General features: G+C 37.5%; 1 protein-coding gene across 1 annotated transcript; it reads right to left on the reverse strand.

Annotated features, from left to right (window-relative positions):
* Positions 1-4,126: 4,126 nt before the first annotated feature.
* LOC133800674 (protein RGF1 INDUCIBLE TRANSCRIPTION FACTOR 1) lies at positions 4,127-8,345 on the reverse strand. Its single transcript, XM_062238707.1, has 4 exons — positions 7,850-8,345; positions 6,528-6,602; positions 5,442-5,582; positions 4,127-4,979 (listed from the first exon to the last, which is right to left on the reverse strand). The coding sequence occupies exons 1-4, from the start codon at positions 8,057-8,059 to the stop codon at positions 4,641-4,643; spliced, it is 765 nt and encodes a 254-aa protein (XP_062094691.1). The 5' UTR covers positions 8,060-8,345; the 3' UTR covers positions 4,127-4,640.
* Positions 8,346-11,357: the final 3,012 nt, after the last annotated feature.

Consider the following 11,357-nt stretch of genomic DNA (forward strand, 5'->3'; position numbering starts at 1 on the left):
AACCTGACCAAGATCATCTATAAATGAAGTGACCCTATTAGCAATTCTTCTCTGCTTCAAACAAGCATGGAAATAGGCTAAATTCTCGTCGCCAAAGCGAAGCCAAGTAATTTTGCTCCTCTGCCTTATGAAACTTTCATACATCCTGGACTGAATAGACAATCTAACACCAGCAGTCCAAACAACATCTTGGAGGGACTCTGAATGAGGATTTTGCTGAAGTGAAAGCTGAGCCTGCTGAAACTGATCCTTAGCAGCTGAAAAATTAATCGTCACATCTCCAATCGCCTCTTTATTGAACTTACACAACACATGCTTAAGTCTATCCAATTTCCTCTGCATACAGAACAAGCCTTGAGCATGTAAAGGCTTATACCAGGTGCTCAACACTACACTTCGGAAGTCCTTATGCTCGGTCCACATGTTATAAAATCTGAAAGGTTTCATTCCCAACAACTCAGTAGCAGCAGATTTAATAAGACAATAACAGTGATCAGAAATTAAATCCCAATTAGTTAAAGCTTCAGAATAAGGAAACATGTCCATCCAAGCTTCATTCTTAAAAACCCTGTCCAATTTAGAAAATATTATGGCCCCAGCCTCCTAATTATTAGTCCAAGTGTAGCGAGAACCAATGGATCGCATCTCATCCGCCAAACCAAGAGCTCTCCACTGTTGAGCATCAGTCATTTCGAACTCAGTATTAGTACGTCGTCCAATTCGATCATCATAATCAAACACCGCATTGAAGTCACAAGCCATAAGCCACAGCTTCACAGGGAACACCAAAGAAGCTAAATCCTGCCAAAGAACTTGCCTTTCCCCTATCGAATTTTTACCATAGACAAAGGTCATACAAACCACCTGACTGCTATCCTTAAAAGTCACTTGGCTGTGAATAAATGGTAGATTGACTTGAAGAATATTTATAGAAACCAACCCAGGATGCCACACCAGCAACAATCTACCCTCACAGACTGAGTTGGTATAGTACTCCCAACCATGAAAAACACTCATCATAAACTCCTCAACTTTATTACCTCGAAGCTTAGTTTCAAGAAAAGCTCCTAGGCCTACCTTATTGAAATGACAGAAAGATAAAAGGGACCTTTGTTTATTCTTATTGTTCAAGCCCCTAACATTCCAACTAAGTATAGACTTACCCTCCATTGAGAATGTTGGTAGAAGTCAATCCCAGTTTTGTTATCTCCACTGCTCGATCTTGTAGCACTTTGAAAGAATTCAGCAAAGTAGATTTATCAGTAGCAGCAGCTGGTTTCTTGCCTCCAAACTGTTTAGGAGTTGTCCATTCTGTATCCTTGTCCCTTTGAGAGTTATAGCCCTGTTTAGACATATGTCCCTGCACCTCCTCAATATCAGGACCATTTTTCTTAACCGGAATAAGAATATCAGAATTTGAAGTCTCTTTTGTTCCAGACTTATCACGAGCTTCTACTGCAGCAATTGGAGTTTCATCCGAGTTTACTGGGCCTTGTATCATTTCTTTTTTCCGCCAAACACCTTCCTGTTTCCTCTTGCAAAAGGCAACAGAATGGCCTAATGCTTTGCAACAGGAGCAATGAGTGGGCTGCCATTCATACTCTATGTTGACGGTGAGAACTCGTCAACTAAGTTGAGTTGGAAAAAATTATCAAGTAAAGATAGTCAATAAAAAAGCTGTAGAAATTTAAGTAATAACTCAAGAACAATGACAGAACAACAATGGAGAAATCAATCTTTCATTCACTCTCAAGCACCTGCTACAGTAAATTTTCCAACCCCCTTTTAGGTGGAGTTAGAGTTCATTTTATAGTAGGCTCTAATGGCCTTGGGTACATGGTGGTCCAGGGGACCAGATGGTAAACGAGTACACTAACATGAGGGTGGTTCCAGGGGTAGTGGTGTCGGCTCTGGTACATGGTCAGAGTTCGTGGGAGCACCTCAGCTTTTGTACCCGGTCATGACTCCACTACTTGTCTTGTACGGGTGTCAGAGACATGGTGGTGGGGTAGCCACTCCTCGTACTATTCCCAATCGCCTCTATTTTTCGGGTACAGGTGTCAGGCATGTCCCTTGATCCTTGCAGGCATGTACGTACCCCTTTAGAGGTACCTTGTTCGTACTCTTTTTGTCTCTTGTGGGCCACCTTGAACTCTGGCATCATGCACGCGTGGCCCTTGGGATGTGGCCCTTTGGGGCGAGGCCACTAGGCATGCTTAGTCCTTGGGTGAGGCCCTTTGGGGCGAGGCCACTAGGCACACGTGGCCCTTGGGTCGAGGCCCTTCGGGGCAAGGCCACTGGGCGTGCTTAGTCCTTGGGCGAGGCCACCCTATGCTTGCATGTTACTTGGGCGTGGCCCTTGAGGGCGAGGCCACTAGGCACATGTGGCCCTTGGGACGAGGCCCTTTGGGGTGAGGCCACTGGGCGTGCTTAGTCCTTGGGCGAGGCCGCCCTATGCTTGCATGTTACTTGGGCGTGGCCCTTGAGGGCGAGGCCACCTTGCGCGCGGATCAGGTGGTGTCGCGCGCGGAGCAGGGGTGTCGCAAGGTGCGCGCGCGCGGGTCCTTGGTGGCCCGTGAGGGGCTCTTGGCACTTGTTTTGGGTCTCCTACAAGTACCAGATTTTTATCATTCACACTCTATTATCTGGTCCATCAGTTGGCCCCGCTCATTGAGAAAACTAATTGTTTTGGGCAAATTTTCAGAGATCTCCATATCTACTAATACCCTAGCAAATTTCACCATAGATCTGTCTTTAGTGACTTTATCAATCAAAATAGGCTTACCAATTGTACTGACTAGAGCACTCAGACATTTAACTCCCCAATATTGCAAACCAAGGTCAGGCAACCGAATCCAAACCGGCACAGATTTGACTAGTTTTAGAGTATCCAAATCAGTTGACCATGGGTGCAAAATGACTGGTTTCCTGTCGAAATGAACAACCCCAGTCTCCAATACCAGATCTCTCATGGCTTCATCTCGAAATTTGACAATTGTATAACCCTCATTCATTCGAGCTATCCTCTCAATGCCTAGCTTGCCCCATAACCTCTTAATGAAACCTTCAAACACAAAAAATGGGGGGTTAGCACCCAAAACAACACGCACCAAAGCTGAACTCCAAAAAGAAGCTTCAACTTCAATTTCCTCCAAATCCACCTGAGCAATTAACTTTCCCTCACGAAGCATCACTTCTTCATAAACCAATCGAGAACCTCCCTTGTGCGCTAAAGATTCTCTAAATTGGGACCAAACATCTTTTGCTTTGTCTTGAAAATCCCTAATAGGGCCTTCCTTCTCACCTGAACCACAAGGTAGACCAGGGTTATCACCAGGCGTATTGAGATGGAGTTCTTCCCCCAAGTCAGGAAACCCAGTCACTGAGTCTGTGAATACCTCCTCCAATGCAGCCGATCCAACCTTATCAGAACCACCCAAGTCCTCCTCGCTAGCTGTAGGGATCACTACCGTCGGAGATTGTAAGCCAGGCTTCTGAATTGCCTTCTTGCGTCTCGCCATGGAGAGAGAGAAAGCAAAATCGCATGCCTTCGATTTTTCTTTTTAACATCATATTTTATGATGGATATTATTGATGATTAGGTAAAATCTTTAATCTATTTTAAACCAAATACAAATGATGAACTGTTTGCTATTCACTCTGTTCTCTTTCTAGGCTCAGATTGACGTGAATTTTTGCATTATTGATGGTGTACTGAAACCAAACGCATACTAGACTGGCCCCCAAGTATTCCCCCCATTCAACTGTCAAAGAAATTATTTCATTGTACCAGAGCAATTTGATATGGTATTTTCTACATTTAATATCTCTTTTCTTTGTTACTGTCTACAATTTGGTTGTTTGTACAAATGAAAAGAATCTTCCCCCAATCTCCATACACACATATAAATATATATACACATATATACGACGCAAACCTCAATTTCGATGTTGGTTTAAACAGTATACACCGTAGTAGAAAAAAAAAGTTAATAATTAAAAGAAAACACCATTCAATAATATATACATATAAATTAAACATGTACGAGCAACCAAAAAGAAATAAAAGATAAAATTAAAGAAACAAAATGCCAGTAATGTGAGGTTTTGCTGTACAAGAATCACATGGGAAATAGAATTCAATGTCTGATCCAAATGAATAATACAATTCACTGGTCCCAATTTAATCTTAAAAAGATATATATATATATATATAAATATATTAATATTAAACTTTATATATACCGCAAGTTCCATTACATCAAATACAAAATTGGTGGAGTTGAGAGCCCCAACTTACTTCCATTCAGTCCCTCCACACCCACCTGAAGTCAGTAATGGAAATACTCCACACACATCCCCACTAAAAAAAAATGACGCTCAGTACAGACTCCAAACCATGCCATAACATTACATATTTTTAGTAACAAGACTTATCTAGGCAATAATGATCACCGGCCCTAAGATCTTTTTTTTTATTTTTTGAAGATACGACGAGACTTAAATTATAAGATACCTAATAGGGACATTACATATATTTATAAGAGCAGAGCGTAAAATTAATTAAAATGCAAATGCAAGGAGCTATATTTTTTATTTCCAAGTAAGTCCCTACGAGTTTAATTACCACTAGCAAGAGTCTAGGAAAGGGGAGCCCTATGAGGAGCACCCTTTCTCCTGCTGCTAAGGGAAAGAACAATTCCAGGAAGAAAGCCACTGCCTTTCTTCTTCTTCTTCTTCACAGAATCGGTGGTGGCTGCGGCGGCCGGTTCCCGTGAAATAGCCGAGTTGCTAGAAGCCTCACGGGAGCCGGATGAGTGCAATGGGTGATGATCTTCCAAAATTGGACCATTTTCATCGTCAGTGACCTCAGAACCATCCATCCTCAATCCCTCGAATTGAGAAATTGTGAAATCGGACTCATCAAAACGGTAGAGAATTGTTGTCAAATCGTCCCCTTGATTCACCATAAAATCAACCTGCATTAATAATTTTCCACATTTTATTAATAAATTTATGGCAACACTTTAAACAGTTGTGGACATACTTACTAGGAATAACAAAAATATTTATTTAAATTGATATACAATGTTGACTTGGTAATTTTGAATTTTCACTTTTGTATTTTTACAACCAATGGAGGCCCAATACAGTTTACCAAGATGTAGTGTTTTGAATGGAAAAAGGCTAATTAAAACATGACCAGACAATAGATTGAGCAAGCACAAACCCCAAGTAGGGTATCTGCATAATTTGCAGATGGAAAAAGCATAAAAACATATCCACGTGGCAAGAATATTGCTCAATTCAAGGAATATTATTTGTGGATAAATTAAATACGTAAACAAATTAAACCCTAATGACCAAGACCAAGATCATAATTTATATTTTTATAATGGGAATTAAGAAAATATTTAGTAAAAAAATAATATGTGCTGAACCTTGCATGAGAGAGAGCAGAAGTGAAATGGCTCTTGGAGAATTCGATCACAAGTGAAGCAAATGTTAGCAGTTCCTTTGCAACTCCTAGACTGTGGCCTTTGATTCAAGAAAATCACTTTGGCACCGTTAATGGTATAAGGCTGCCAAAACCAAATAATATAAAAATTATTACTACTTGTACGTATAATACTTTTCAAGTAAAATTATTAATACTATATAAATGGGCTAAAAACATTATTGAGTTCGTCCAAGTATGAATTGTAATTAACACTCACACACATACATATAAATATCAATATAAATATAGGAGGGACTACAACGTATTCTTTTTTTTACAATACCAGTGCATCATTTTTCTATTTCGGTACTTGAATAGTTATAATCTCAAATTTTTTTATATGATGGTGAACATTATAACTATCTAGAACATCTTACAAATTTTCAAATTATTCTGAATAAATTATGGTATCGAATTAGAGTCTAAACTGTTTGTTGCACTCGTGCCTGTTTTTTTTTTTGTACGCGTATAAAATTTGATATTTTGAATTCTGTTTTCAGCTTCGTAAACTATTCAGAATATATTGAAAATTTACAGAATATTCTAAATAGATACAATGTACACCGTCATATAAAAAAAATTTGAGATTATATCTATTCAGGGGCCGAAAATAAAAAATTATACACCGATATTGCAAAAAAAAAGAAATACATTGTGATTGTTCCCTATATATATATATATATATATATATATATATATTGAAAGAGTAGGCCCACTTCAATTAATAAACATGACAAATACATATTCCAATTCTACCGTGACATCGTTAGTCAAATTGAAATTATATTCAGCTTTTTTTATTTTTCAATAATAAATGAGATTCCTTCAAATTATGATTGTACATGCACCCAAAATTTATAATTTATAACAAAATATTACACACAAACCGTTTAAATTTAGTAGGACCCGTCTTAAATAAATAAATTTGATTGGTAAAAAATAAATTTATAATTGTGCCTTCACATATAATTAATTTTTTTTTACAAACCTTGGTAGATTGGAAGTCAAAGATGAAAATTGAAAGTACCTGAATGAAAGAACAGTCGATGAGCTTTTCTAGATCCCCCAATCGAACAACGTCGTGGTAAACATAACGCCTGACCTGTCACACAAGCGATCAAACACTCAATTGGCTGCATTGTTTTAATATTTATGGCTTCAATATATGTATATAATTCTTTAAGAATTTCTGGCAATTTAATATGCCATAAATAGTCATGATTAATAAGAAGCTTTCATCATCATCACCCTAGGTTTCTTGGGTGACTTTTATTTCTGTGAAAGTTTTTACTGTGGGAAATTTAACTCTTCCAGACTACGCATCTCGGCAATATAGGGGAAAATATGAGATGTTTCAAGACAAAAATAACCTCAGTCACGGAACAAACATAAATTAATTAAGGCCATGTTATAAATATAGCGGAATTTTTGTTTTAAAAATATTTATTTAAAAAAATAAGTTAAGGAAAAATATAATTTGGATTTTTGAAAAATACGGGTCAAACTTTCGCTTTCTTTGAAAGCAACAGCTGCGTAACCTTTACAGTGGAAATGGATAAAATAAAGAAATCTACTATTAATGGGAAAGAATCCAAATCAAAAGAGCAGGGTTCAACCCTATACAACAAATAGAAAATTTTGTATGCATTCCAAAGAATTATCCTGAATCATATTGGTATCTTCTCCTTCCTTTCTTCTTGACAAAAATAAAGACTCTGTTCAATATATTAAACGTTATTTACATCGTTACAGGAGAAGAAGAAAAAGGACAGAAATGGCAGAATGAGTAGTATAAGTAAACAAAGGCGCAATTATGAAAGGAAATAATAGCTTAAAAGAAGCAAAAAGAATGAAATTATTGAAAATTGTACAATAACGGGAAGTTGAGACAAAATATTTTGAAAATTTCGAACAACTAAAAAAAATTATTAAGAGAAATTCCCAAGAGATCGAACTAGTGCATTGAAAATATACAATAAAACTAGGCAAATACTGTGAAGAAGAACACTAAATTTTGCTATGAATAAAGCTAAACAATAACAAAAATAATAAATGTAGGAATTGGAAAGAAAGAAATTAAAATTTGCCCAAAAAGTTACCAAATACCCAGAAATGATTAAAGTTTTAAAAAAAAAACAATTAAGGTTTAAATTTGTTTCATATATCTAACCATAAAATATAATCACAATAACAAGAGAGAACTAATAATAATAATAAACAATGAAGGGAAGAACAAAATTGGACTTTCAAAATTAATGGAGGCCATAGATGATGATGATCTTTAAAAAGGAAAAGAGTAGAGTAGAGAAGAGAAGAGTATAGTAGAGTAAAGAGAGAGAGAGAGAGAACCTGGAGAAGGGGGTGAGAGCGGTGAGAAGGAAGACAGTGGGGGCAAATACTAAGGCAACAGTGCAAGCAAAAAACGTTCTTCTCGTTCTTCCTGCGATTCTCGTGGACCCCACAACCACCAAAGAATGTCTCAGCCATCAGACCCTCTAGCCATGCAGGCTTCATATTCGTATCCATACCTGCTCCTGAACCATATACTTCTCTTACCATCTCTCTCTCTCTCTTTCTCTCTTCGAATTTCCTTGCTTTCTTTCTTCTTTCGAGTTATAATATATATATATATATATGTAAATACAAAGAAAGAAAGAGTGAGTGAGAAATATGTATAGAGAGAAGTCGTGCAAGCTAAGACCCAGCTGAGAGACGAACTTTCTTTCTCTCTTTCTCTCTCTATAAGCTAGCTTGGTTGAGCTGACACCAGTACTCTCTGAGAGGGGTGTGGTAATGAATATTAACGAGTTTATTTTTCTTAATTTCTAGTTTTGCTTTTTCTTTGTTCCAGTGACCTTTCAAAACCCTAAACCAAAGTTCTCTTTTTATAGCAGGGAGGTTCCAGAATTATTGTCGTTTCTAGAGGAGAGAGAAAGTATTTGTCATTTTATATGGAGAAAGTGTAAAATAAATAAGAAATAAGAAATATATATATGTATATAATTAATTTATATTGAAGAAGACAATACTCTCAAGTGAGAAATAATTTTTTTTCAACCAATTGATATTATTAAGAAAGAGATAATAATGACGGGAATGATGTTTTTGTAGGATCAGGGCTAAGGACTGCGCTATTTAATGGTACGTATCAATTAATAACTTGATTGAATGTAGACACATCTCTCTCTCTTGCAAAACTTATTGTTATTTATTAAGCACGTTTTGTGGAAGGAAAAAATAAACAAAAAAACCAATTGTGGCGTCAAAGTTTCAAAGGGAAACATATCAAAAGGAACCATTTTATCAAAATGATATATATATATATATATCAATATGTGACTTGTAAATACACCTAAGATTTACCAAAAAATAAGTATATAATGTATCGTTTCATTTAATGACAGAATCAATTATTTTTGCACAAGCCAAAAGGAAAACTGCAAAACAGAGATGCATTCGAGCAAAATCTCAAATGGCAAATTTCATATGTTTTGGGCAAAAATAAAGTTTTCATGATTGTATCACAAAAGTATCGAAACACTATTGATTTTGCATTGAAAATATATCGATTTTACATCGAAAAAGCATCGTTGGGAAAAAAAAACAAGTTTTCATGATTGCATCACAAAACCATGGAAATACAATTGATTTTGCAAAAAAAAAAGTATTGTTTTGGAAAAAAAAACAAGTTTTCACGATTTTATCACAAGAGCTTCGAAACATCATCGTTTTTGCATCGAAACACTATCGATTTAGAATCGAAAAACCATTGTTTTGGCAAAAAAAATAAGTTTTCATGATTGCATCGCAATAGAATCGAAACACTATCGATTTTTCATCAAAAAAGTATTGTTTTGGCCAAAAATTAAGTTTCATGATTGCATCGCAAGAGCATCGAAATTGCATCGAAAAAGCATCGTTTGGCCCAAAAAACCAAGTTTTCATAATTGCATCGCAAGAGTATCGAAACACTATCAATGGAAACTTGATCGTGTTTCGATGCTCTTGCGATGCAATCATGAAAACTTAATTTTTGACCAAAATGATGCATTTCCGATGCAAAATCGATGGTGTTTCAATGCTCTTGCGATGCAATCATGAAAACTTATTTTTTTGGTCAAATCGATGGTGTTTCGATGCTGTTGCGATGCAATAATGAAAACATGATTTTTGGCCAAAACGATGCTTTTTTAATGCAATTTCGATGCTCTGCACTAAAATTTGAGGAAAACTTTGGAGGTTCATATTTTTTTACTCAAATATCTGTTTCAGATGATTTTTTTTTTAATTTTTGTATTTTTTCGAGATCTATAAGATTAGAATGAGAGAGAAAGTTTGAGAATAAGAGATGTTAGAGAGAGAGAGAGAGAGAGAGAGTTCACATTGAGAGAGAAAACGAGTGTTTGAATGTTAGGGGTGTTTTTGTCTAAAAAAATGAAATTGTCATATATTTGGGATAGTAATTTATGTTGGCATATTCAAAAGTTTCACTAAGTTATCATGCATATAACATGAAATTTCCCTCCCTAATCTATCTTTTTACCCAAAAATCGACTGCTGATGACGTGGCAGGGATTTTTCCCCACGTGGTTGACACGTGGCGGAAGTGCTGTTCGACTATCGACCAGAAGCACATCACTTCGTCAGGCTTAATTATTAGATACGACCAGTCTGGTCGTGTAGTTTGTTTTATTTACTTCTAAAGTTGTAATCTAATAATAATTGCATTGAATATTTCCTTATTATTACCTTGATACGCGGTTATTAAGGAAAGATATGGCCTGTTGGCCCATGTAACCCTCCTTGAGCCTATAAATATTCATGAAATAGCTCAAGGAAGGGACTTTTGATCCTGGAATTTCTTGGTGAAGATAGAGAAAGAAAGAGAGCTATAGTGCATTTATCCATCGTTTCATTGTATTTCATCCAAGGATTGTGAAACTCAAGAACCCTAGTTCTTTGATCACGGCTTTGAGATTCAATATTAATAATGGCACTAAGTGGACGTAGGTCATTACCATTCTTTGGGGCCGAACCACTATAAATCCTTGGTGTTTTCTTCTTTTCCATTGGATTATCTTTCTTAATTGTTATTTTATCTTTTGTCGTACATTTGACTCGTGTCGTTGACCAATCAAGGGTCAATATTTTGGTGCTTTCATTGAGAGTTTGACAAAATCTGTGAGAAAATCTAATGGCGAAAACATCCAAGAAGACTGAATAGGCTGCTGGCGCTACACCATCCCAACCTCCTTCCCCAAATGTGGCTGAGAATGAACCACACTTAGAGTTTGAAGAGGAGGAGTTAGATTCTGAAACACTGAGGGAAACGCTAGGAGTGCTGCAAGATGAGTTGGCTAATCTGAGGGCCAATCAGGAGAGTGTTGCAGAGACGATGGCGCTCCAGCAAAGAGAAATAGAACGCCAGCGCCAGGAACTGAGTGAGCGGCAGGCGGAAATGGATCATCGACAGAGGGATGCCATGGATGCCCTTGAAGCAGCCATCCAACTGGCTAGGAGTTAGGTTGTGCCAACTGCCCAGCCAGATCAACCACCGAATGCACCACCTTAAAGAGGTCCCAATCCAAGCCCTTTGCTGCAACCAGCAAGCCCTCAAAGGCTGGAGCAGCCGCCTACGGCTTAGGATGATGTCCTACCTAGGGATCCTGAGTAGCAGCCTCCATCTCAGGCTGGTCAAGGCAATCCTCAGCGCCCAAGGCAGAATAGGGCCGGACAACCGCCCCGCAGCCCTAAACGCCCCGGGGATGAAGAGCCAAATCTACCGAGCAGGGGGCAGCGTCCTTCTGCCAACAGGAGGAACACCGAGTCAGGCTCTGCGATCAGGGGCCCCCCACGG

This window comes from Humulus lupulus, chromosome 9, assembly GCF_963169125.1.
Source record: "Humulus lupulus chromosome 9, drHumLupu1.1, whole genome shotgun sequence".
Classification (NCBI taxonomy): domain Eukaryota; kingdom Viridiplantae; phylum Streptophyta; class Magnoliopsida; order Rosales; family Cannabaceae; genus Humulus; species Humulus lupulus.

What these genes read in the sequence shown, in the direction of transcription:
- LOC133800674 (XM_062238707.1), bottom strand. Translation starts at nt 8,059, where the DNA reads ATGGTAAGAGAAGTATATGGTTCAGGAGCAGGTATGGATACGAATATG. An exon ending in TCGACTGTTCTTTCATTCAG is followed by an intron (nt 5,583 to 6,527) that starts GTACTTTCAATT and finishes TGGTTTTGGCAG; the next exon opens with CCTTATACCATTAACGGTGC. An exon ending in TCTGCTCTCTCTCATGCAAG is followed by an intron (nt 4,980 to 5,441) that starts GTTCAGCACATA and finishes TTATTAATGCAG; the next exon opens with GTTGATTTTATGGTGAATCA.